The sequence below is a fragment of the Anser anser genome (genome assembly GCF_964211835.1).
Source record: "Anser anser genome assembly, chromosome: 7".
NCBI classification, from domain to species: Eukaryota; Metazoa; Chordata; class Aves; order Anseriformes; family Anatidae; genus Anser; species Anser anser.
In genome coordinates this window covers 11,112,579-11,140,561 of record NC_139727.1, presented here as the reverse complement: position 1 = coordinate 11,140,561, position 27,983 = coordinate 11,112,579, and the positions used below count along the sequence as shown (strand labels likewise).

Here is a 27,983-nt window from a genome sequence, read left to right as displayed (position 1 = left end):
AGAAGGGCCTGTGCGCTGCTCTTTTCCCGAAGAAGTAGGGTATCTCCTCTTGTTGGCCTTCCAGGAAGGATTCTGCAATCAGCTTTGGCAGCAGGCAGTAAAAATAAAGAGGTTCCACGTCGTGCTGCAGCTTACATGGACAAGGCCAGAACAGCAAGGATTTAAACAGATTTCACCAACTGTCAAACGCTTCCTTTTCTCCAAACTCCCTAAAAGCAGCTCATGCTTCTAAGACTCAGTCAATGATAGTGAATGATAGCTGAAAATATGGCCAGTTCTGCTTTAGCTGTTTTGTTATAGGTAGCAGACAAGCATTTCTTTAGGGATAACAATGAACGTTTTAAGAAGGCAGACTGTGTTAAATGTAGTTGTTTCCCTCTTTTTCTAGCGCTTCTCCAAGAACACACTTAAACCTGCTGGAAGAAAATACACTGATGTGGAGCAGTCTTCATAACTTGTTGCCACTGACTCTTAAGGCAATGACAGAGTAGGATTTAGAAAAGGATTACACCTATATATGAAGGATAAAAATATCCTCCATTAAGATTATCCTTCTGAAGGGACAATAACCCTGTTTTAGGGTATGGACCAACTGCTAAGACTCTGTGGTGGAAAAGGAATTCCCACATCACTGTTCATTAAGCACGTTTTGCAGCTCTGCTAGACACCCAGTCCTAGCTAAAGGCAGACTGGTGTTCTGCCACTTCTGCCGGAATGAATCAGCGACCACTTCCCAGCTTCCTTAACAAACCCTAATTATCCATCTGATTCTGCAAAACCACAGTGTAAATAATAAATGGCTTGCCTATTATACCTATAAATTATTTTACAGTTCTAGCAAAAGGCCAGTTTTCATACACACCCAAGCAATATTATAAAGCCTGCTTTTAAGGATGGCTAAAATGCCATCCTTGGCTAGAAGATACGTTCTCAAACTGACCCTCAGTACTTGCAGTGAAGAGATCACGTTACATTTCAGTTACTACCTCGATGTCCTCCACAGCTTCTCAAGCAACCATTCTGTTTGCTTATTTGAGAAATGTGCAATACTTACATTGACTGTCAGGAAGTTGACGCTTCCCAGTGAACTGTTTCCCACAGAATTAATACGCATCTAAACTACCCACAGCACAGTAACCCTGTGGGTATACTGGCACCCAGTGGTCCAGGGCCTCAGATGCAAGTGCCTTTATTTGTTGTCCCAGGGAAGTTGTAGAGCATTGTTCACCCACAGGAAGATGTCCAACCTCTTGGTTTACAGTTCTGCTTCTTCGCTCATTTGGTGATGTTTTGAATCATGTTACATAAAACAAGCTGTTTCGTCATGTTACTTGGGAGAGAAATAATGAAGTGCTGGTTTTGCCTGTTGATTTTTTTTAACTTCATTATGAAGTGTATATAGAAAGAAGGCTGAACAGAAGAACATGCAGAGCAATGATGTTCTGTGTTAACAATGCAATTGAAATAGTTTGCTCAGGCTGAGCATTCACAAAGGACAATTGCTATGGTGGGGATTGCAACAGTGGGATTTTTTTCTCTCATGCCACCCAAGTCCTAATACTGGGGGGTGACAATAGAAGATAGAGTCTAAACAAAGCTTATCTGCTGGAGAAAATGAATAGAGAAAAGCTTTGGGAATTGTCTGATTTCTCAATTATCCTGCTGTCCTGATTTTCTCATGCGCTATCTTTTCTCCTTGTAAGATGATCTTGAGACAGGCATGTGTTTTCATCTCCTAGCGAGGAAGTTGTATGCATGCAACTCAGGGATGAATCTGAAGTGGTAAAGCCTGATCTAATGCCTTTTGGGTTGGTTAGCACCTTTCTCTGACTTAAAGACATTTTGAATCAGACCAGTATTTCCAATAAAAAGATTGAAATGACTTTTTTTTTTTAAATTATCAAATGTATTTCTTGGAGAACAGACATTATTGGATCCTGTGGTGAAAATAACAGGCCTCCAGGAAGTCCACACTAAAATGTGAATTTATTTCTCTTTGCCAGACCTCTTCTTTCCCCATCTATTTAGTATTTTTTATGTCTTATCACTCCTCCATTATAAATTTTATTCCTATTTTTTTTCACACTTGACATTTTTATTCATTCTGAACTTGTTTCATCCCTGAGTAAGAAGTCTGGAAGTCTTCTGCTGTCCCTTAAATAACCTTTTCCTCTATTGATATTTCTCTGTGTATTTATATTTATCTTTCAAATTTTTCCTTGTCCTTAGTCCCCCACAAATTTCATTTAAATCAAAGCCATTTTAAATCTGTTCTTTGTAGCCAAAACAAGCTCCTTTAATTGCTTCATTTCTGTTACCTTGATCCAGTTCTGATTAAATGGATAGCTACGGGGGAAAACATCAGAAATCTCCATTCCATTAATAATCATGATTAACTCTCTGCAGAGCAGCAGTTTAAAAAATGTTTTAGCCATAAAGGTAAGGGGAAAAATAATAAGCCCAAACCAAAGAAGACCTGATCCCATTTATTTAAGTTTTATCTCAGACTCTCCCACTTGCTATTCGTATGGGATTTTGTGTTATTTTACTGACAGTGCGTTAAGTGTAGCAATTTCTACATGGGCAAGATGCCCACTGGTGTTTATGATGTGAAGCCAACTTACACTTGCTGAAGGAACCTGAGCAATAAACATCATGCTACTGTCATTCAGTTAGCATATCTGCCTTAATGCAATAATAACATCTTGCTCCAATTATAACAACAGCCAGAGCTACGTTTTCACTCTCTGAGATGAGACTATTTGTCCAGCATCTCATCCCTGCTAATGAAGAAACCCAGGGAGTACACTCTTCCTGTTGAGGATTGCTGCAGGCAGATCCTCAGCACACAAGCAGAGACAATCTCCTGTACAATTTCAGACACTCCTGGGGTTTGACTCTTGCTATTGGCACATTGGTTTTAAATGCAAACTGTCTCTGGTAACTTGAATACAATCTCAGAGATCTATTCAGAGCTAATGTCTGCCCCTATTGTCTGGAAATACTCTTGTCCTTTGATAACTGGGGTGTTGTCAAAGGCAATCACGAGTTCCGCTCTAACTGTGAATGCCAGTGGTTGACGCAGCCGTAGAAAAAATGTGAGAACTCCATACCTACATACCTCTACGTGCTTTCCTCCTTTCCAAACAGCAACTTTCCTTTCCTGGGAAAAAAAGGACAGCATATGATAGCTGTACCATTACCTGTGATGGGAAAGAACATATCCAGCCTCAAAGCATTATTTACACTTGGTACAGGCAAAAACTTTGATACAAGCAATTCCCTTGCCCTGGATCCTAGGCCACAGCCAGACTTATAATATTTACAGGAGGCAAGATATATACTATTCAAGATACCTCCTGGGCTTTTCTCAACCCTGGCATGATTCTTGTAGCCCAGTAGCTGAGGAATGCCATGGCTGCAGCTTGCAGACTTGAATTATGAGCAGTGGTCACGGCATGCCATTCCCGAGTGAGTGCCACCCCTGACGAGAAAAACCTGGCTATGAAGAAGAGACAGGATACGTCTGTGCGGATGAATGAGTACAGGGCTTGGTATTTATCATGACTACGTTAGCTGGTCAGAGCTGATGCCAAGGCATGTTTAGGACAGTAGCACATGCACAGAGGTGAGTGTTTAAATCTCCTTGCCTGACCTTATATCAAAAAGGCAGCAGAACAGTGACAGTTTGGCTGTCCTCTTCAATTTCTGTTAGGTCATCCTGCTTCCTGGCTGCAGACTTATTGTTTACTTCATTACTTAGCTGGGGTCACTTGGTCTAAACACTCTGTGTGGCTCCTGACACTAAGAAAATGTTTTAAACTATTATTTAAAATGCTGCAGTCTTCAGACTTGCCTAGTGAATTTTGCCATGGGTTATCAGTAGGGAAAACACGTTTTCATCATGTGCTTTATCACAAACTTCACAGGGAGCAAAATAACTTCTCTCAGTCCAGAGTGAAAATAGGCAGGTATGCAAACAAGACACATGCTATAAAGTTTCTGTGGTTTAGTTTTTCTAATCCTTAATTTACTTTCCAAAAGACTGTTGTTCAGTGCTGCCAGGCTTTTGGTAACTAAGTCTTCAGGGTAGTTATTCAGTGGGAGAAATGAAATAGCCATGCTGCTAAAGGATTAAATGCATGTTTATCAATAGAAGGTAATTTCTACTTCATTAGAGAATTCTAAGACAGTGATGTTAGAGGACAACAGAAATCACACTTCACAGGTACAGAAACTTTCACTAAATGAAAACTGCAGACAATTTACTTGTTAAGCACTGCGTTACTTAATGTCAGATGCAATACAAATGGTCCCTTCCTGTCTCTCTTTTTCTCCTCCATATCCTTCTCTTTCTTTTGGGAGAGAATAGCTTGCTTTTCTTCACCATAAGTCTAAATCAACTGTAAACACATAAAACAATGTTTGACCTTTGTGCTGCTGATAGCATACATAGCCCCTGAAGATGATCAACTGTAAATGTAATTTGAAATCAATTAGCTTATTCTGACTTTTTTGCTTGCTGGCTTTTCACATTCTTGACTGTTTCCCCTTCTACAGAAGCACGTGTCAGTTTATTCAGTAAAATCTGACCATATACCTATGACTTCTTTACTCCATAGAAGATGACAGCGAAAGGTGTTCCTGGTGCCTTTCCTACAGTGGATGTCCCAGACCATGCCCATTACACAATTGGAGCAGTCATTCTTATTGTGGGGATCACAGGAACTCTGGGTAATTTCCTGGTCATCTATGTTTTCTGCAGGTATTTTGGTTTAGATTTTTTTTTAAATACTGAAATGGATTAACTTTAACAGCACCAGGACTGCACTCTGCATGCAGTGCAGACATACTGCCATTGTAAATGCACTGAGACACTGCTCTAGGAAACAAAATGGCAACCTGCCATTCCCCTCTGAATTCCCAATAACCGTGGTCTGGTAGCAAAATGGCAAACAATCACCCCGATATACCAAGTGATAAAAATGCAGCCAGAGCAGAAAACTTTCAGTGAATTTTTTTGCTACTGGCTGAACAGTTCCTGTAGTGCACTGATGGGATGTTTTGTACCTGCCTCTCTCACGTATCTTCACTATTTTAGATGTTTCCTTCATCCTGCTGCTTACTTCTCAGTTACTCTGTTCCCTACTCCTTACTGGCAATGTCTCTCATTTTTACTTTTTCTAACACTTGGCTTATTTCCTTTCAACAAAGCCACATCCAAGCTTTTGTATCTGAAAGATATTTGATCTCTGACAACAATGGTATCTTCACCATTCCTATTTATTCACCCTGCTTCTGCTTTGTCACACTCAGCACTGTGTGACAGAGCATTGGAATGATGTCAAGCCAGTGAGCTCCTGCTTTATGTTTGATCTTTACGCACTACCGTAAACCTAAACAATAACAAATATATGACAATTTGATGGTGTTAACTTGAATCACTGGAATACAGAGCAAACTAATTTGGGTCTTGAGCCTGTATTTATCTGGTGTAGTAAATGATAGGTTAAAAAGGTAAAATGGCAGCAAGTTTTCCCAGGCAATCTCACATTTTCTGTTTCAGTGTGTGCATTCAGAGTAGATACCAACACTTCAGTGTGAATGACATGGCCTTAAGAACAGATAAGATGCTGGCACACAGACCAGATATGTGAGACAAGGATGAAGTGACCTAGCGTAGCTCTTTGCCTGGTCCCATACAGGAAGTCCAACCATGGCAGTTGTGGTTCCAGTGGAGGACACAGCTTGTCTTCATTGGAAGATGCTATAAAGACAAAAAAGGACACTGATAGCAAAGTAACGAGTTTATCAGAAGTTCGGAGAACACACTGGATGCCTACAAAGCAGTCTCAAGAAATTGCAAAACTGAGCCAGCTGTCTGAAACAGAAATATATTCAGCAACTTTGCAGATTACTGAATAAAAACGAGTGGCCCCAAAGCACCTGTTAATATCTCCTTGTTCCCAAACCAACAGTTAGGGGACAGCAGCCCTACTGATTGGTTGTGGAGCAGTGCAAAGAACCTATCATTTATTCTGACAGTTTTCGTTTCTATGTAAGACCAAAAGTTTGAAAAAGGAGCTAAAAAAAGTTACAATGAACCCCTAATGGAGGTGCTCTCAGTTGAGCTTTTATGTGTACCCTTTAAGGCATTGTACTATAATATTATGAATAGCATACGCAGGTCAGATATGCTCTAGGCTAGCTACAGCCCTCTTCAAAATCAGTGTCTGGGCAAGCGAAATGCGTGTCACAGAGCAGAATTGATGTAAAACATAATGCTTGATGTGGTACCTAGTGAGTTTGCCTAATCCCTGTATTTGGAAGTCACTGCTTATAAGATCAGTATCAGGGAGATATGCACTCCCTTCCCGCAGCTCAGCACGACCCAGATCCAGCAAATCCATAGAGTACATCAGCTTTAATTTCCTGTTAATCATGGACATGCAGTGCACTGGGTCAGAGTATTTAAAGACCAACGTGCTTTATCCCCATCACTGAGCTGGTTATCAAAACAACCCTCTAACATGCACAGGAGTTTAAGGGTGTAAAAACTGAGACTTGCTTACGTTCTCTCACAGGGGAAATGAGAAGCACTCTCCTCTAGCTTGCTCTGTAGCGTGCCTTGATGTTAGTGAAGCTGTGAAGGCTCACAGGAAAGAATAACAACGTAATTAACACTGCAGTAGTGTTTAGCAACATTCCTTCTGATCTCTTCTTTGTAGGAGTAGGACCCTTCAGAAGCCAGCCAACATATTCATCGTCAATCTAGCTGTCAGTGACTTCCTTATGTCCATTACGCAATCTCCAGTTTTTTTCACCAACAGTCTCCACAAACGCTGGATTTTTGGTGAGAAAGGTTTGTATATTTATTTATTAATTATAAAAAATCACAAAGTATGTTCTCACCATACTGCCAGTTAACTTACTTACAATTCCCTGGGGTACACTTGCAATTCATAGGATCACAGAATGGTTTGGGTTGGAAGGGACCTTAAAGCTCATCCAGTTCCAACCCCTTGCCATGGGCAGGGACACCTCCCACCAGACCAGGTTGCCCAAAGCCCCATCCAGCCTGGCCTTGAACACTTCCAGGAAAATTACACACATGAGATACGAAGGAGACACTGGCAGCGTAAGATACAGGGGCAGCTTCCTTGCCAGCATTCTTCCCCAATCATCTCCTCAAGTAGTTACTGGCAGAGTCCTGTGACAAAGAACCACCAACTCAATACACACCAGCGTAACAGCCGTTCTAGATAAGCTGCTCAGGGACTTGCACTGGAAAGCTTAGCAAAAGCAAGTTTTCACATCAAAAATGCTAACTGAACATTTCCTGTAAGAAAATGTTCTTGAGGGAGTCATTGTTAATGTGTGATTTACAGAAAATATCTGGTCGTGGTTGCATGAGAACAGTTGACTAGACTGCGCGAAAAGCTGCAATGGTACTTAAGAAAAATATCAACTCTGATTCCTGTACAAACCAGTTTACAGTCTAAATAGTGAATATAAAAGGAAAGATGATATTAAGGGATTCAACCACAAGGGGAGAGATGGTACAGATTCTGTCAGCTGCCTCTTACAAAAAAACAAAAATAAAATTAATAAGGTCTATCAAATATTCAAAACTGCTCTTTCTTGTTGATTTTTATCCACTACCTTTCTTACCATTTAGACTGTATAGCAATCATAACGCACAGCCTTCAGTCTTTGCTGAATCATTCTTCTCTTAACTCTGACCTTCCAGAACCTCTGATCCGGCAGGTAGAAGGCGATGCACCTGCAATAGAGTCTTAAACCCCAGCTGAAACATGCACAACCGAAGTCAACAGCAAATCTGCTGCAGACTTCAATAGTGGGATTTTCACCTTTGGTATAACAGGTGCACAAATCAGTCCTACGGAGCCCACAATCAATAATGCATAAAAAAGCCTGTTTAAGGAATGTGCTTTCATTCTTCCTCTATAACTACAGTATCAGGAAGACAAGTCTTTGCCTCTTTAATAGGTATTGACAGAGAGGAATATGAGACATGGTGTTGCTATCTCTGATGGTTTTTAAAAAAAAAACAAAAAACACTTCCATGAAGTGTTAAATTGCACATGTTAAGAAATAAAAAAAAAAAAAACCACAACCCCGGCTTCTAATTGTGAAGTTGTTTGAATAGTTCAAATCACTCATGAATATATTCATAGTCTGAATATTTACTCCAGTTACACTGACTTTGAGATGTCAATGACTCCATGATACCAAAGTCACCAGAACACACTGTTGAACAAACTAGCTGTTTCTACAGGAGCTGCAGTAAAAGTAGAGTTACACAAGACATGGGACTGCTGAAAGGTTCCCAGTAGGAATATCGTAAGTCAATGAGTGAAAATAGATTAGGTATTGCTGTCTCCAGCAATCGAAGCAAACAAAATCTTTGAAGTTTATCTCCATGGATAATACAATTAGCAAGATAAACACTAGCTTTGAAATAGTATTACAACTGCTGTGAAACTGAAGTTCCATTGCTTTATGAATTCCAGAAGACATTAGCTCATAGGAAACACAGACTTGAACCTCCCAGAAATTAATTAGCATGGGTAGATTAATTTCAATGCTACTTCTGTCATCTTCATTGAAAGGCTGTGAGCTGTATGCCTTCTGCGGAGCTCTTTTTGGCATTACATCTATGATCACTTTGATGGTGATTGCCTTGGACAGATACTTTGTCATCACAAAACCTCTGGCTTCTGTTCGAGTGATGTCAAAGAAGAAGGCCCTAATAATCCTGGTAGGAGTCTGGCTGTACTCTTTGGCTTGGAGCCTCCCACCCTTCTTTGGATGGAGTAAGTGAAATGGAATACAAGTTTTTTCCCTCATATCACTGGATTAAATAAATATTGGTCTGTTACAGGTATAGGAGGGGGTGAATCAATGGCTTGCATATTAGGCATCAACAAATCAATTTGAGAAAAACTGATAAAACGCATATTGAAACTGAAGATCTCAATCAGAAGAAAAAACACCCAGAGCATATGAGCAAATTATATGACACTGGCACTTCTCCTTGAGCTCATTATTTATTGTACAAAGAGCAGGAGATAAAATAAAGGTCAAAATTTATGAATGATGTCCTTGCCTATTATCCTCTATCTACTTCTGTTGAGCTAAACTGAACTATATAAAAGTGAAATAGATATATTTGTATTTTTTCTGATGGCTTTTTTCCTTCCCAGAGGTGCTGTGTAAGAGAGTGGTGGCAAACTGAATTTCTTTCTTCATATAAAAGAGGAATACAGTCTGAATATTTTGTGCAAGTACATCATGAATAAGTCTTGACTATATTATAGATGAGCAAACAGCACTAGGTGTCGGTCACATTGTCCATTCAGCCAATGGTATCTTCATTAAAGCTTCCAGTAGGGGTGGCATTTAGTAATAACTAACCAATTTGCTTTTGCAAATGTTAATTTTATGCATGCAAATTGGAACACACATACAGCATCTTGATCATTGTAACAAAGACAGTTACTGTTATTCTTCCTCATCAAAACCATTTTGGTACCATTTATTTGTTTCCTATGAGTCACCAGTTTCAGTCAGTAAGTTAGAATGAACTCATCATTCAAAAACTCCAGCCCATTATTGTGTTCCCTAATTCCAGAATAGAATGTGTCAGCTCAGTTGAGGTAAGAATACAGCAATGTTTTGTTTTCCCAAAAGATGCTGCAACAAACTCAGTTACTGAGTTGAGTTTTAGTAGATTTTTGTTATTGTCAGTCTGGTCCCCCTTAAACATGAGGCATGTTTAAGCAGGCAAACCTCAATACTGGGAGAAGCAGCCTTCGGTTGAATGAGGCAGTATTAGAAGAACAAAATGACAATACAGTCTTAGATTCTGGAATCTTAATGGGAGAAGGCAGAATAATTACTTGAAGGGTGTTGTTATCTTATAATTAGATTCTAATAGTATCCACAGTACTAACTCTCACACAATAATTGGATGCATCTGAGCACATCTGGTGCAGTATTTTCAAAAGTTCAACAGAAAATACCACTGTAAACAGTGAAAATTAACATACAAAGGAAAAATAAGTTGCTGTTGACAATTTCTTTACCTGTTTGACATAGTTGCTCTAAGAAGATTCTGTTTTATTTCAGGCAGAATATTATGCAAGTACGACACTTTTTTAACCATGTACTCAACTTTATATTCATTTGACCTGCACAGTAAATCACTCTCCTTTGCACAGTAAATTTCTCTAATATGCAGAAGTTTAAAGAAGTGGTAGCTATCGCTTCATTTTCAGTTTCATTTCACTCCTTGGGAAGAAAGCAATATGAGAGGAATTGGGCAGATCTGAAAACAGCATGGGTCTGATCCAAGACCAACTGAAGTATTTGGAGAAATGCCCTTTGACTATGTTGAGCTTTAGATTATAATGAGGATAGGAAACAAAATGATTCAGTTTTCAGATCTACTGAAGCCTTAGACTGCTAAACTTAAAAACAACAACGGAGTTGTTGCAACAGAGTACATGAAAATAAAGAGGTAGTTTAAACAAAGAATCATGTATATTTTTATACTCTTTCTCCCCTAGAAGAGAATGGGTCTAAATCCCATGTTATTCTGAGTATCCTTCTCTAACTTTTGCATTCAGAATGCTCAATAAGAATCACTTCATGGTTTATGCCTTCTCCTGCCATTCTTTCTAGGTGCATATGTTCCCGAAGGTCTGATGACTTCCTGTTCCTGGGACTACATGACTTTCACACCATCAGTCCGCGCCTACACAATGCTGCTTTTCTGCTTTGTCTTTTTCATTCCTTTAATTGCTATCATATACAGCTATGTCTTTATATTTGAGGCTATCAAGAAGGCAAACAAGTAAGTAGCCAACAGTCTTAAGTTTTTATTCCTTTGTTTAAATGACTGCTTATTTTCTTACAACAAGGACTAACAAAAGAAAAATGGACATTTCTTTTTTTTTACTTTTTGTTCATATGCATGACTGAGACAGGAAACAAGAGTTCTGTCAACATGGTAAGAAATATGGTTCTTAGAAGGGCCATTCAGGGTTCTGAATTTACACCAAAGCTGTTAAGGATTCTTGCTAATGATACAGAAAAGGGTATGAGTAGCAGCCTCAGAAACCAGAATGATGAGAAAGGACTACAGAAATTAACCAACTCTAACAACAACAACAAAAATACTAAAGGGGCATCAGAGATGCCTAATAACTGAGTATAAAAACTATTCCACAGAAAAATGGAATTTAACTGCAAATTCCATGTTTGACAAAAAGTGAAAAAGAGATAAAAATTAATTACAGGTCTCTGAAACAAAACCTATTGTAAAAACAAAGGCCAGTAGCTGCCACTACATTGGTAATCTGTAGCTATCTGTCCTGTAGATAGCAGCATATCTAGTCGCATAGCCAGAAAGTGCAGAGTGACAGTACGGTACCACAATCTGACTTACAAAAGCAAAGATTTCTCTAACTATATTTAATAAATCAGGTATTCAAGTTAATTGGACAATGCTATATGTGGAAATTCTTCTGGTACAGGACTTTTTTTTCCCACTGATTTTTGCCATTGATTAGTCCAACAGAAGTACACTGAATTGCAAGGGACTGGTCACATACATACAGAAACATACAATAAAAGTACAAGACATATTACAAAATAGCATAAGAGTAATTGTTGCCACATTTTATGAAGTAGTTTGCTTAATTCCCTGTCTCCATTTTTCTGTTTTCTGTTTATTTTCCGCTAGGTCTATACAGACATTTGGATGCAAACACGGAAATAAAGAGTTACAGAAACAGTACCAGAGGATGAAAAATGAGTGGAAGCTGGCCAAGATCGCACTGATTGTCATCTTGCTTTATGTCATTTCCTGGTCACCATACTCTGTTGTTGCTCTGGTGGCTTTTGCTGGGTAATTATGAATTTATCAGCAAAGGAATATTCAGTGAAAGCAAAAGGTGTGAAATTGTGAAAGACAGATGAAAGTCAAAGATACCTGTCAAGTCTAATGCCTGAAGTGCATTAAAACAACAACATATTCAGGAGTGACATTTAACAAATGAGACACACAGTGACTGTGATTTTTTCTTAGTTCAACTTTTCAAGAAGAAAAAAAAAAAAAACAGGAATAGGGAGGTTATTACTAGCAAGATAAGAAACTGCCAGTGATTTCTGCATGCAGATTCTCTATGCTTGCACATTTGAACTATGTTAATTTTACTTAGCAGCAAAATGCCTAGGGGAGGCAAAAAGATTCACCCAATGGAGATTCTTTCTCCACTTCTTCTATTTACAAAAGTCTATTTGTTTGCTTGTGTTACATCAAACTGTTGAAATTCCTTACATGCATATGATAGCTCAGAATTAGACAAGTACATACTTCCTTTGGGGAGCTTTTTGGTGCTCAGTATAAAATATAGTAAACATAAATCACATAAGCATGTTCATCTAATTACCAGTGTTTTATACAGTAATTTCAACAGAAGTGTGATACTATTAATGCAGAATCTACACACAGCTTTATTGTCTGGTATTGCTGGGGATCACTGGGGATGTGAGACCATCACACTGGGGATGTGAGAACACTAGAGATAGATGAAAAGAAAGACACGGAAATGCATCATAGCTACCTTGCAGCACTACTTGCTCTCAGACACATAAAAAAAGATAAAAATGCTTTAAACTAAGCATTTTAGCCATATAGAACTGTCAGGCTGTTCTGTAAGATTCAGCATCTACTTTAGGATGATCAAGTACCTGCTGAACTTGACTTTTGGCCCACGTCTCATACTGACAAAAATCTGAACAAATGGCCAATTTTACAACTGTGCAGTATCTGACAAATGAGAATTTGCAAATTTTGCTCATAAAGACAGCTGGTGAGCAACACATCTTCACTCAGCTTTTTTCTTCTATTTCTGAACTATGCTTTTTGGGCAATACTTCTGGGATTTTTCAGAGATTAATAGACCAAGCCTGGAGGCCTTCTGTTGCCTTTTATTACAACGAACTTAGACAAAAATCACTGCATGCCAAACAATGGAAGGTAGACATGAAGGTAGACATGAAGTCTGTGGCTACTGTCCTGGACTAAAGACAGAGCAACATCTGACAGAGCAACAACATATCCAAAAAAAGAAAGAAGAATCTTAACTCCTTCAAAAAATTCCTGTATAAAATTGCCCCTTTGGAAGGGGACTACTGAGCTAGAACACAGTCATGACCACTAATACTGTTGATCTCCAGGTTACATTAAAGTTGTACTTTCTGCGAGTGATTAGTCTAAACAAAATCTTTCGTTGCTGTTTGTTTCTGTCAGCTGAATGCTCTGCCAGTCTCACCAAAGCACCATGCCTCTCATCTCAGGGTCTAAAACTCCATTCCATAAAGGTCATACTGTTTTGTGGTCTCCAGATCCTGTGAAGAATTACTCCTCTAACCAATGCTTTGAAAGAATGATTAGGATCAACCATGTTAAATATTGTATTAGGAAGAACATGTTACCTGGACAAATCTTATCAGAGAAAAACTTTAAATTAGTGGTGAAATGGCATCTCATCATTTGGGCAGCTGACAAAATGGTTCCTGTATTACCACCGGCAAACCATTTCCTCATCACGGAGTGTAAACATACCCATAATATGATGAAAAATGTCTTTACCAGGATGATGAACTGCCACCTACTTATGCAATCCTCTTCATTGTTTGTTTGCAGCACTCATATGAGAGACCTTCTGAGACAGGATAATCCGAGTATTTCAGGAATACAAGTGGGAATGCAAGGCTAAGTGAAAGACAGAGCTTAGACTGCCTTCTCAGGAAGAAGAGCTGTGACAAAGAAAGAATTATATCCATGGAAGGAAAGACTGACTTAATGGGCTGTTTCACTTAGAGCACTTTCTACAAGTGCAGGAAGAGGTCATCATAGCCCCTAAGCAGGTCCATGGAGAAACTGCCTGTCTGAAACCACTTGCGAAATGTTATTGTTATTTTGGTCTGAGCTGTTCTATTGACTTTTTTTCTGACCAAGACTCTGTGGGCTACTTCAGGCTATCTTCAAATTAATTGCCTGACGGGCACAGCATATGGACATCAGTCATAATTTCTGTATACTTTAGAGGCTCATAACCTGTATATATGTGTGGCCACAGTAACATAAGCAAAACATATGACACCATAAGAGACATTCTCCCCTCTTTTTTAGATCAGATCAGGCAAAAAGCAAAGTTTGAAAAGGAAAAATGATTTATTAATTATCCTTCCTTTTAATGCCTCATTCTGCACACCCATTAGGTTATCCTAATTTAGCAAGTACATCTGTTGAGTGTTGAACAGATAGATACTCTGATGAACGCACATCCACTCCCTGCAGGAAGACTTTCTCCCTAGGGCAAGCAATACAAGGGTTACCTCTGAGTCATAAAACTGATGTGCTGCAAGAGAAGCACCAAGAAAGTCACCTTTCTCAGAAATGCAATTAGGCTGGTGCTGATCCTTGCAGGAAAAAGATGTAAAATTTTGCACTCTCACTGTTTGGAGGAGCAGTAATTAGGGGTTCTCATCAGTGTATAACTGCATAGACTATGTAGAACTCAATACTAAATATATAATACATTTGCATTACTCTAGGTATTCACATGTTCTAACACCCTTCATGAATTCAATACCAGCTGTGATTGCCAAAGCTTCTGCTATCCATAACCCCATCATTTATGCCATCACTCACCCCAAATACAGGTAAGTTCACTTTGTAAGCTATGTTTAATATATACCAGAAAATATCAGACAGTAACTTTGTCACTTAAAGGATTAGTATCTGAATTCTGCTTCACCTGTTCATTCTACCTCTGAAAGACTACCTTCCCTTCCCCAAGAAAATTTCTCAATGCCATATAAATGTCAGTGGAATCTGTACTTGGAACAATTTACTGTGCAGATGGGAGCTAGAGATGTTTATGGAATGCTGATCTGTACTTACAGATCACATGATAAAAGATAGAGACTTTCCTAGCTCAGAGGAAATCATCGTAAATTTTTGTGAACTATCTTCATGAGAGATCCGGACATCTGTCAGTGTTACAAATAGCAGTTTGTTAAACTAACCAGGCCAGGGAGGGATGCAATTCAGTAAGTCAAGCCACTCCTTCCCTGTTTTGCGTGTCTTCCCCACCTTTCTTCAAGCTTCCGTATTTCAGATAGTATTTCTTCTGGCTTGTAACATCTAGGGTGATTACCAAATCAAGTTCAGATGCAGGCTGTGGGATCTGATGGATGGCAGCAAAGCCATACGTACTCTTTTGTTTCACCCTTTACACAGACCAATAAGGGAAGTGGATGGAGAAGAGGCAGGCACGGACTTCTAGGTGGAAAGGCTGGGAGGGAGAGAAAAGCTGTGCAAAAGACTTTCCTTATGCTGCATATGAGAAAAAGAATACTGTAATATAACTGCACATTTTGTACTACTCTGCAGATACCAGGCAGACAGATGTGCAAGAAGAAGCTAGAATAGCTGCTTAGGGGAAGATTAAAATAATTCATTATGTGGTACTTCTGCAAGGCTCAGTTTAAAGGGACAGAATTTTATTTTTGCCCTGATTAAGCTGAAAGCAGATAAAACATCATTTTAATAGCTCCCTTCGGTTCAAAGAATTGTACTTTAATGCCCTTGTCCCTGCCAAGCAGTAAATTTGAATTCCACAGAACACTGTGAATAAGTGATCTTGCAGGGTGATTGTTTATGAGGCATTGGATATCTGGAAAACCCTTTATTGTGCCCAGTAATTTTCCAGTCCATGTGGCATAAGTCCATCTCTCTGAATAAACGCATTGTTTATGATGACTGAATTTTTGTGCTAACAGAAAAAATCTGACTGGTTCTACCTCTCATCCATTAGAGCAGCCATTGCAACATATGTTCCCTGCCTTGGATCCCTGCTGAGAGTTTCTCCAAAAGACTCACGATCTTTCAGCAGCTATCCCTCCTCCAGACGAGCCACTGTAACCAGCCAGTCTTCTGAGACAAGCGCGCTGCAGAAAGGAAGAAGGCGACTATCTTCTCTCTCTGAAAGTGAATCAGTAAGGAAGATGCTTCCCATACACACATTTTTAATTGCAGAGTAATTAATTTTCATAGAGAGTCCTTCAAAGTGGTAGCTGCTCTAGGTGTTTCATTAAGCATATAAGCATTATGGTGCTTATTACAAGAGCTCCAGAAAAAGTCAAGGGTCAAAGTGAAACGAAAGACAGAAAGCTGACGTGTAAGAGCAAAATGTAGCCCTTTGTATTCTTTCCCATTTGTGACACTGAAGGAAGGGTGGGAAGACAGAACAAGAGGAATTTTAGAAAGTAAAGGAAGCTTAAGAGTCAGAGCACCCTTGAAAGCCTGACCATCCTTCTAGGATGGTACCTATCTGACCACAGATCTGGAGTCCGAACACACAAAACCCCAAACTTCTTGTCACTAAACAATTCTCTAGTGAAAACAAAGTTTTAAGGATACAGGTAATGCTTTCTGAAGGTGAAGTGGGCTGTATTTGGAAACATTAATCATCAGACATAGATAAAAATCAACAAATGCATTAAAGAATTGTTTTCACAGGCGACCTCAACACCTTGCTGCTGCCAGTGTAAGCGAAGCCACATGTCTTGCACAGCAGCTGGAAACAAAGCAAATATTTGGCATCCCAAGTTCTCTCTTGCTACCCAAAGTTACATTAGTAACTCTGTAATTGTTTTAAATAAAATTTCCAAATATATGAAAAGGCCATTATTTTCTCTGTGATTATTTTTCACAGTCAAGGTAATCATTGTATCTAAGCAGTCAAGCTCTGCATTCTGTCAGTTGTTTTTAACAGTGACATTTCAATTTCTTTAGACACTATGTTCTTTTGACTTCTTAGTTCAGTCAAAATGTAGTGAAAAGGCTGACAGAGTGAGGAAAAGAAGGTAGTTCAGAAAAGAACATTTGACTCCTAGGAAATTCCTGAATTTTTTGTTTGTTTTTTTCCCTGTATGTTCTCCCATTAATTGAAACACAGTTTATAAATTAGAACTACTTCATGGAACAAAGTGTTTCTAAAGTGACTGACCAGGTGTATTAGAAAAGTTTCAACACTAGTCTATAACAGAATGGTTTCTTTTGTTTGTTTGTTCATTTGTTTGTTTTAAATTGCAGTGAATCCTGTAGGGGAAAAAAAAAAAAGCCAAATTTGGCTTAATAGACTTGGTGGTTTGTTTGTATCTCTTTTTAAGCAAAACATTTTATGAAGTCACACGCGGCATAGTTTCTGTAAAAATATTATGCAGCGTCTGTCTCTCTAACAATTTCTGTTTAGGCAAAACTGATTCTTATGATACTATCTGGCCAGAAATCTAAGAAACCTAAAGTGATTGTTTTTGCTGTATTCATTTTAGGGCTGTACTGATATGGAAACCGATATCACCAGTATGATCTCTAGTCCTGCTAGCAGACAGGTCTCCTATGGAACAGGCAAAGGCACAACTGAAACTAGTAACCTAAGAACCAAACCTAAACTGCAAAGCCATCATTCTGGGATTTTTGAGAAGGTAACAGATTGTATAGTATCTAAGTTCTCAGACAACTGGTAGGTTAACAAATCTGCACATTTTATCATAATTAATCATGATGGTTCCTGCCTAGAACATAGGAATAACCTATGAGTTAACACAGTAAGTAATGACTTTGAGGCTGTAAAAGGTCATCAGGTTTTTATTCCCCTGGTTCATTATTCAGCTTCCTTGTTACACTTCTGACAAGCAAAGGAACTATTATATTGAACTTAGCATCTGAACGGTATGTTGTCTTGTGTTTGCTTTTAATTGTATATTCAGTAATATTTTTATTTCCTTATATTTCCCAAATTACTTGATCCATCTTTCTGTTGTCTCACCATTTGCTATGAAATGAACACATACAGTGAGAGGTAAAAAAACAAGACTATATTCAGGACATTACTACATTCAGCAGTACAAGATTACATGCAGTATATTACTACATTCCTCTTCTGTTCCCTTTCTTTTTCCCACCCTTTTTATTTCACATATGTAGGATATGGTGACATACCCATACATCATTTATGTCTTTCTTATCTGTGTTCATTTTTCAGGCAGTTGTAGATGCTGATGACATACCAATGGTGGAATTGAATGTTGCAGAGTATTCCGCTACACCTACTGTAAGAATTGTTATTTAAATATCTGGCATGGGTCTAACTAAGGGAGGGAACAAAAACTGTTGACACTACCAGTCTCTGAGCAAATTAAGTTACTCGCTGACATGTAAAAATCACACAAAACTCCCACCAGTATACAGAAAATATGTCCACAAAGAGTAGATCACTGCTGAAACTAAGCAGAGATTGATACAGAACACATGTGCTACAGGGTTCTCCTGAAGACCAACTTATTAAAAGAATTTGAGTATTTTTTTGAATTCAGTAGGTTCCCTGATGATATCTGTGATTTCTTTAGTGGAGTATGGAAGCATTATTTTATGACACCTTTTTTGAATAATATACAAAGCAAGCTGAGATAGCCGTTCAGATAGCCGTCCCTTTGAGACAGCTGTAATCTGTGGCAAGTACCACTGTGCAAAGTCACACTGGTAACTATTTCATGTTCTCTGTTTTGGGTAGTGCAAGACAGCACAAAAACGCAACATGGAGGAAATACAGGTAAGTTTTTGAAACGTGCCATACTACTTCTTCAGTAAGTTGTTGTCCTAGTGTCTCTCTCTTCTTCCATGTAACATGTAAAGCTTCCGTGTAAAGCTATGGCATAATGATATATATATATCTATACATATACCTCTATACATATATATATATACATATATATATACACCACAAGTGAATCAACTTGCCCTAACTCTTGACAGACAGGGAAATAAGAGAAAGAGAGTTGATAGGTGAAGAAAAGCCAGTTTTATCTTTGCAGTAATAATCAAAATGTAATAGAAACATTTTAACCCTTTATTGTCAGTAGTAATCCTTTTAAGCTATAAGCTATTGCTAGCCTGATCCTAACACTCATTTTTTGGTCCTGTGCTACTGACAGCTAAGCACTGCTACTGAATATAAATTAATCTTTCTCTCGATTCCTGTTTTCAGGAATCCTGTTTTCCATTCTCTAACTGGCTTTACCCTTCAAAATATCCATGCTGTTTTTCCTAAGTTTTACATCATTTCTTGCCCCAGTGAACCTAAACTGGTGCCTTGTCATCTATCTAGGTTTCTTTATGGAGGGACTCCTTACATCACTGAATTCATAGACCATCTGAGCACATCATCAGCACTTTTTTCCACAACTGAATGTGCTGTCATTAGCCTGGTATTTCATCAAAGTAAACCAGATTGTTAAGTAGCAAATGCGAAGTCTGTGCTTCAGTATATTATCTTATTTAACTTTTTTTTCTCCTCATGAGTTCCTCATGAGGCATAGCAAAAAGTGTTCAGATCTACTTCTTTCTCCATCCTTTCAGTTTGGCACTGAGATAGTAGTAGGGATTGGCAAAGTGCTGATCTGAATATGTGCCATATTTTCATAGATGATGCCATCTGATCTCCATGTAGATATTCATTTTCCATTTCTTTTAAATCCTTGCATCCTTTAGAGAGGTGAGTGCCTGAACGGTATTGGACCAAGAAAAGGAGAGGCTCGCCATAGACCATCTGCAGCCCAGATACCCAGCATTATAGTAACATACAGCAACACACAAGGTGTAGAGCTTCCTTCTGGATACAGCTCTGGTTTCCTAAGCCCTAAGATCAAAAGCCACAGGCAGAATAACAACTTCAATAGCTGAGTGGTGCAAGACAGAATATCACCTTAGCTACTACCTCTGCAAGAACCATGGACCAGCTGAATCCAGAAGACCATCCTACATCACTCTGAAACACTCCTACAAACACCCAACACAAGACAAGCAAGGATAAAATCAAGGGGAGTAACCTGTTCAGCATCAGAACTGTCTCCAGTGGTTCACTTCTTGATCTGAATCACATTGCAATTTTATTATTTCTTCTTTATGCAGCTCATAAAGTTATTTCTTTCGCTTGGATTTTACTCTTCTCAGGTATATTCTACCACATCATGGATCCTACCTACAAGCCTACTATGATTAATTTGAGAGGAAAGGGAAGTATGAGATCCAAAACTGGCCTTTGTTCACTTACTGTGGTTTAACTTCAAAGCTATTTGAGGAAGAACTTACTTTACTTTCTGGAGATGCTTTCTTCATTATTGAAGTTCCTCAAGCAAATGAAAACTTAATCACACAGTCAGTGCTCCCTTCTCTCATTAATAACATATTTTCCTTCATTTTCTTGTACAATGCGATTGAAAGGTAATGCACTTGAGCAGTAATTTGAAGTCTCAGATGTTTATTTTAATTTCTGAGATACTGGGGGAAGAGAAAGTAATCACACTGACGAGTCTACACTCCTTTCCATACTGAGCTTCTTTATCCAATAGTCACTTAAACACCAACTTAACCCACAATTAGCCAACGTTCCAGAGTTATAAGAAGGTTTCTGGAAGCCCCCTCCAACTTCTCTGAAGCATGTTTCATGAGAAGAATGCAGAGTTCAATTCAGTGTTTGTACTGAAATGTCTTATGGCTAATTCAGTACATTTGCCTTCCAGCACTTCACAGTGGTATATCTTTAGATGTGCTTTTCCAAACTAAGCCTTGGGAGAAGATGTAGTTCTCCAAAAAAGCATTGTTCTACATATGTGTGGAAATCTGCACCATTCCCAATTTAGCACTTCAATTTTTGCCTTCTCTAAACAGCAGCATCCTTATAGCCAAGGATTTGTCCACGGTGACTAAATCCATGAGATTGTACTTATTTCCCCAGAAAGGAAAGGAAAACAGTGCTATGAAATAATAGTAATTTTCTGCTTTTCCCTGGTGCTCCTTCTAGAGCATGAGTATAAATGGAAAGAATTAATTTGCGATCTATAGAGGTATGTATCACAAGAATGATGAGGTATAGTCATTCCACAGGGGGAATATATACCTTCTAAACCTAAAAGCACATGGCATAAAGAGCTACTGAAACACTTCTTAACAAGGGAGCCCCAATAGTTCTCCCTTTGGTTGAATGAATGAACCCCACAAGCAATTTTATCCTAAGTAAATCAGTTCTTCTTTATGTCACATCAGAGAAAGCCATAAGACCCTAAAAATGTAACACACTTATTTATTCCTTTGAGAGGAAAACAACTTCAGTGGGTTCCAGAAGACAGAGGGCACTGATTTGAAGCAAATTTTTGGAAACTTACTTGAATTGAGGTTTACTAAGAGAATAGTTATTAAAATTAGAAATGGAGGTGATAATGACTTCTGAAGCAGCCCAATATCAGATCATAAATAACTGGCCAGTTCAGACAGGTAATAAACCACCAAAAGAAACAAAGTGTTCAAAATCTAGGCTGTTTTTATGGAAATAAAATCACAGGCATTAGAAATGGAAAAGAAGTAGTACAGTTCCTCTCTCCACCTCCCACTACCGGATATTGTCTCCAGGCAGAAAACAATATTAAACTGATAATATATACAGCTAGCAACAAAGAAAAAGAAGGGGGGAAACATATCACCTTCAAACAGGAAGTACATTCAAAGATGTTCATTAAGCCTAAGGAATCTTGTTATGACTTACTCTCTTGGCTTTTAAAATTATATGAAAACGTGAAGCATGTAATTCTTCCCATCCTTTGTCATGAAGGCCATGTGAAAATAGAGAAGAAATGCTAGCAAATTCTGCCTGTTTCATATGGGTTGCAAAAGGTGGAACCTGTCAAGAAAATAGGTCAAAGCTCACGCATGCTCTTTCTCGTGTTAGTAAGATGCCATTTGTGTATGGTATGTCATTAAGAACTAGACCCTTCACTCCTGATATGATTTTACTCCCAAGAAGTATTCTTGAAGACTACACACTCTTCTGTATTCTCTTCCACTTTTAGAGGGTATAAAAAAGAGTATGTCCACGGAAAAGCCCCACGAATCTGCAGCATGTTGTTCTGTCTATCCTTCAGCTCCAACATGTACTAGAGATTAGTTTGTATCTATAAAAAGAACTGCAGCTGCTAGTGCTTGTCTACTTACAAGAGGCTTGAAAGGCATATATTAATTAGGGAGAATTTGTTTGGGAGCACTTCAAAACTCTTGTGTGTACTCCCTATGTAACTAACAGCTCTGACTTTGCTTCACCTCTACCGACACTAGAAAAATCATTCTGGGGAAAGCCTTCAAAACTCATTTCACCTGAATCTGTCTCCAAGTCATCCACATAGTAACCCCAGTGGCATTTGGAATAAATCATTATTAGTCCATATTCCATCTTATCTTAGCAGCTTTATTTGTGTCCTGTATCCTCTATTTGGCAGCCATTCTTTCCGATTTGCTGTCTCTTTACACCCTTTAACAGAGATGTGACTGATTGGATTAAAATAATTTAGGACTGAGATGATTCATGTTTCAATTAAAGTCAACTGTACAGCCTGTTCTGCACTGGCGAGACTGCCTGCAGTTTACCATGCACTTGGTATGTTCCAGTGACTTGGAGGTGTGAAAGGACTAGGGCAAAACTGGGGCACTTCCCTTTGGCCTTTTGTGCTACAGCAGCTGTTGACAGAGCAGCCTGCTGGCAAAGGCAACAGCAAGCACTGTTGTGAGTTCACAGACATGCTTTTTACCTCCATGGGCTGCAGCTCAGATTCAAACTTGGATCAGAAGTAAAAATGTTTCGTCTGATCCTCCAAGCGATTCTGCAAAACTGCTGAGTGCTCTACTGGTGGTCCTACAATGAAGGTATCATGATCCCGTGTAACAGAAGGCTGTTCGAAGTCAAGACTGAAGTACTGCCTAGGAAGGCAGCTGCAAGCTGCCAGTCTTTCCAATTTTCACATACTGTCAAGGATCTTAGTTCCTGTGGTTTGCAGGTTACAGCCTCATCTTCCATACTTTTGGGAAACAATTTTCTATCCAGCACTAGGCTAGAAAGTGACATCACATGACATTGAGTAAATTTGCACACATTCTCATGTAAGACAGATACAGACTGCCATCAAAGAGCCTGCAGAACAGAGGTGTAAACACAGTTTTACTAGCATTATCGTAACCAACAGAAAGAAAAGGTCTCTCTCCACTCTGGTAGCAAAGAGTGGTTTTTCTTTTTGAAGTCCTATGTAAAACCAACAGCAAGTTTGACATTCAGAAAAAAAAAAAAAGGCAACTCCAATGCTTTTTGGGGGTCTCTACACCCCTTAAGGCATAATGTGGATAAATTTCATGTGCCCTTATTTCTCTCAGTGTGACTGGTGCCAGGTATTCCTTAGGCCATTGCAGGAAGTGCTACCGTGTAGCCCTCATCCTTCTCTCATCCCTCAAGGAAAGATATTAGCCTCTCAGTAACTCTGGCAGGGCAGCTGCATGTCTCTGCTTCTGAAACAATTTCCACAGGACTCTGAAGAGGGCCTTTATCTGCAAAGCAACGTTAGTATCAGTCTATGGTATTTCAGTTGTTGAGCAACAGGTATCTCAGTTTAAACACTTGTGCTTGTAGCTTTGCAGTTGTTAATGTCATAGGAATGTGAAAAGTGCCACGTTATAAATAGGTTTATATAAAAGCACTCTTATAACAAAGAAATAACTGATGACTACTGTCATGCCTAGCAACCTTAGAGACGGGCTACAGTCCCATGCACTAAGCATTTTATATAGAACAAAAAAGGAGGTTACTGTATCTTCCTCACCCCATCAGATTTGCAGCCTAAATGCTCATTTTCAAACTTGTAAATAGGACAACTTACAAATCTTGACAACCGTGAACTTCACACATCCCTTATCAGGACAGTAGACTGAATAGATGATCAGCGTAGTGTAAGCCTAATAAAGCCAGTAAAGTTTTTCAAGAGCCAATATAGCCTTATTAGTCTAATATAAAGTGCAACACTAGGAAAAAAAAAAAAAAAAAAGCTCTTTTTTAGAGAAAAGTACTTCTTCATTAGCTTGGTTACAGCAGTCCTGCCAGCAGCTGGGTTCCGCTGGAGAGACAGCACGGGAATTCTATGTACCTGGCTCACAGAGCAAAGCAAATGCTGGAAGAGTCATGTCAGCATAGGAAAATGCTGGTACATTTTTCAAACACTGATATCACCTCACTGAGTACAGAGGTGTCAGGATCTCATGATATTAGGCCACAGTGCTTGTCTCATGGTGGTTGGTTGGCATACTACCTAGAAACACTTTCTGGCAATGAAATTGACTCTTAAGATTAAGACTCACCTGAAACTGGGGATAAATAGTAGGACCAGTGGCTGGGAAAAATGGAAAGGGATTCATCCCTCTTGTCAGAAACCTTTTTCTCATTCCTTAATTTTTTAAGCTTACACAAACAGCAGTATTGATTGAGAGTCAGTATAAAAAACATTTCTGACTGTTTTCAGGGAAGTTGTAATCAACCCTTGCCAACGAGATTTTATATGGGAGACCATTTTTAATATCCACTTTCATTTGGGCTACTAGAATACATACACAGTCATGAAGCACAGAAATTCACATTAAAAAAAAGGCCTAATTAGGCCTTCTGATGCTATCTGTTACTTGAAGAATAAGTAGAATTAGTGGAAATGCTTTTTAACTTTATCAGGCTTAAGTCAACCCTCAGATATGCTGTAGAGCAGAAAGAGAGAGCTGCAGCTCAGGTTAAACTGTCTCAGCAAGCAATCTAACGCAGGCATGACCTGAAAAAAAGCTCATGGTGTGCCTCTTAGTCCATCGCTGTCTGGTGCTTACATTTATGGACTTGTATGTGATTTTCTTATATTACAGTTTATTCTGGAGATAGCTACCTCCTACATTAGTAATGGGAAACATTATGATAGTGCAGTTACAATGCACATTACATTATATAAGTTTACATGTGTTTCTTCCTCCCCGCAAAGAATCTGCTCTCAGTAACACCATCCAGCTTCAGCATTTTATTTTGTTAGGAATAATTAGATTCAGCCACTAAGAATGTGACTATGATATATATGTTAAAAAAAAAAAAAAAAGAGTTGCTCAAGGGAACTTTTGCAAAGCATGCTTTATCCACAAAGTAAAAACAAAGCCATTATTCATTTTCCTCGGTATTTAGTGTTCACTGTAACTACCACATGTGTACAAGAAGACAGTTCAGAGACAGCCACAAAAATCTGACACTACATAATTGGATAGCACAAGTGCTCCTACGTAAAGTTTCATAAAGGACTTTTCTTGAATAGACTGTGGGACACTTAGAGGCATGGTTACAATTACTGTATGTTTTCCATTGACTAGAAAGAACAGAACACCTGTACCCTGCCACAAAGTGCCATGCCTGAAGGTTCACACAGAAAGTGACCAAACACCTAATGTAAAAGCCCTTCCTTCAAAAGCCCTAGTACTTTAAAATGTACTATCTGTGCCCAAATGTGCACTTTGGACTGTATAATTGATTTTTAACATTTTTTTTCAGATGCCTAAAGTTAATCGCATGCATAGACATTTACACAACCCCTCAGGATACATAATTGAAACGAGAGAGTTAAAAGTACATTAGGTCTGTACTAAAAGTTACTGGATTTTGTTGATATTTTTCCAGTTTAGTATTTGCTGCTAACTCCATGCAACTGTACATTAATAAGCCTCCTAAGTTCGACACTTTGTAAAGCCAAGGTTAATACTGATAGATAACTTGTGCCGCAAACTGTGATTTGATGTAGAAAGCAGTAAGCACTTTGATAAAACCAACTCTTACAAAGAGGAGAAAGGACAGTACTGCAACAATGCAAAGCTAGAATCAGAAGTTGAAGATTCTATTTTTGTGCTTTTTCCCCATCTTTTATGGGTGACCTTGGGCAAATCACTTAATCATCTCGTATATCGGTATTGCTAGCTGTAAAATAGGGATAATATCCTCTTCATCATCATGAGGCTACTCTCTTAGCTTTTGCAGTTCATTCCAAGATTCACAACTGGAAATAATACTTCTTTTTTCAACTGCTCACATTTTCATCTTTCACTACATGGTTATCAAAAAGTCTAAAGAATTCATTGTGAAATAATTACAGATGAAAGCCAGAGACTGTACTGAAGTGTATAAGGGATGCATAGTAATTCATTTTCTCAGCAGGAGGTACTCAACAGAAATAATTTATAGACACACTCACCAAATTGACTTCAGTTACCACTTACAGGTATATTTTACTTTGTTACAAGAGTGAAGTAGAATCAGCACTTTAATGGTAAAACATAACTAATAAAAATATGTATTATGCAATTGAATACATTCTTTGAAGAGCCCTATGTATAATAATGTATTACCTTGAGGAAGCTGTATATTACAAATCACCGAATCAAGTTTTTCCTCTACTATACATAAGTTAAAAGAAAAACTATCCGTGGAGAAGGCACTGAAACAGACCTATGGGGAGACGCATGTAATTTACCCGGTACAATCTTAAGTGAGAGATCCTTGAAAGAGGGCTGATGCATCATGGGTAAGGTTTCTGCTCTATTAATGGGCAAAAATTATCAGTGGGAGAAGGAAGTTATTGAAGGAAAGAATAGGATTATATTATCAAGAACTCTAAGCAGCAATTCCAGTGTCTGGAGAGTGTGGCTATCATTACAAAGCTCTGGATTCTAATGCATCTGCCCAGTGCTGGGCTGTGATTTTGAGAAAATCAGATCTCCATCAGACTTTGAGTAGTATTAATATATATTAGACTGGTCATAGTTGTAAACACATAACTGAAGAATAGCCAAAGAATACAATTTCAGGTTATACCTCTCCCTGTATTTGTTTATATTAGAAATACTATGAAAGTCCACTTAAAAATGAGGAAAAATTAGAAGCAGGTTTAAAAACAAACCAGGATTTTTTTTCTCTTTTTAAACTACACGTTTCAGATCTGAATCTAGAAACTCCTTCCCAATACCATTACTCACCTTCATCCTGTTGCACTGGGTGCAGAGAGTCTGCTCAACTCAGTCCTCATCTCCTAGAGATTCTTCTCATTTTGCCCAGTCCCAGCAGAGACCAGTCATCTCTTTGCTAGCTACTCCAGAGGGCAGGCCTTCACTTACCGTCTCCAAAGGCCTGACGTGAAATAGCTGTTTCTCACCTCACCTCTCTTTGTAACCCTGACCTCTGGAGACCCCGTAAGCCCAGATCTCTGCTCCTTTTACCAGGCAGATCCTATGGCCAAGATACTCATCCATCACCCCAAGGATGGTCCTGGAGCAGCCCAGCCTTCAAGCCCTCCGGGGTCTTGCCTCCCAGAAGTGTCACCATCTCCTAGTTCTCCCTAGTTCACACTTACAGTACCCCTTTTCAAGCAATTTCCAATGTTCTCAGGCAGCAGTGCCAGCATTAATTAAATACAGCCCCCTCCTGGCTTTTAAAGGAAGCATGGATGCTTCGACCTTAGCATGTAAACAGATGGAATCCAGGTTTATAATAATCCCTCAACTGTTATTTAAAAATATGAATCCTTTTGATGCTGCTGTCCTCAGCTGAAGTCTCTGAGTAACAGAAGCACATGTCAGAACCCTTTAAGTGTATTGATACATCTTATTTGAAGTGCTGTTTTCCAGATGCACTAATTAAAACTCACTTTCTGCTGCTGTTCAGCGAAGTAAGAAGTGTGATTAATCTTATGAAGGACGGAGTTGAGGTAGTAGCATCAGGCAGCTCAGTGGTAGGTCACAATCACTGCATAGATTCCTTCTGAAAATCATTTCTTATCTGAAAAAGAAAAAAAGAAAAAAAAAAACTAACACACCAATCTTTCAGGTCCTGGATCATTATGTTCAATCAGATAAGAAATGGATCATGCAGTTTTGACAGTAAAAGCACACTTTGCACACTGCAGGGGTCATTTATTTCATCTGAAGGAATTAAAAACATGAA

General features: G+C 38.7%; 1 protein-coding gene and 1 long non-coding RNA gene across 8 annotated transcripts in view; one reads left to right on the top strand and one right to left on the bottom strand.

Annotated features, from left to right (window-relative positions):
* The window catches only part of LOC310902967, a 65,924-nt gene that overhangs the window by 30,957 nt on the left and 6,984 nt on the right, over window positions 1-27,983 (bottom strand). For all 3 annotated transcript variants that reach the window (XR_014587161.1, XR_014587162.1, XR_014587163.1), the window contains exon 2: window positions 27,688-27,818. This is a non-coding gene — a long non-coding RNA (uncharacterized lncRNA). The remainder of the gene's footprint in view (window positions 1-27,687; window positions 27,819-27,983) is intronic.
* The window catches only part of OPN4 (opsin 4), a 54,241-nt gene that overhangs the window by 19,437 nt on the left and 6,821 nt on the right, over window positions 1-27,983 (top strand). For 2 of the 5 annotated variants that reach the window (XM_083845394.1, XM_083845390.1), the window contains 11 exons: window positions 4,623-4,765; window positions 6,729-6,862; window positions 8,634-8,837; window positions 10,708-10,879; window positions 11,771-11,935; window positions 14,653-14,760; window positions 15,918-16,098; window positions 17,437-17,589; window positions 18,150-18,218; window positions 18,678-18,716; window positions 19,655-27,681. In XM_083845394.1, coding sequence (XP_083701520.1) covers window positions 4,626-4,765; window positions 6,729-6,862; window positions 8,634-8,837; window positions 10,708-10,879; window positions 11,771-11,935; window positions 14,653-14,760; window positions 15,918-16,098; window positions 17,437-17,589; window positions 18,150-18,218; window positions 18,678-18,716; window positions 19,655-19,846 — 1,557 coding nt within the window. In that variant the 5' untranslated portion in view covers window positions 4,623-4,625 and the 3' untranslated portion in view covers window positions 19,847-27,681. Of the gene's footprint in view, window positions 1-4,622; window positions 4,766-6,728; window positions 6,863-8,633; window positions 8,838-10,707; window positions 10,880-11,770; window positions 11,936-14,652; window positions 14,761-15,917; window positions 16,099-17,436; window positions 17,590-18,149; window positions 18,219-18,677; window positions 18,717-19,654; window positions 27,682-27,983 lie in introns of those variants that run through there. The other 3 variants (XM_083845391.1, XM_083845393.1, XM_083845392.1) reach the window with 2 other exon arrangements.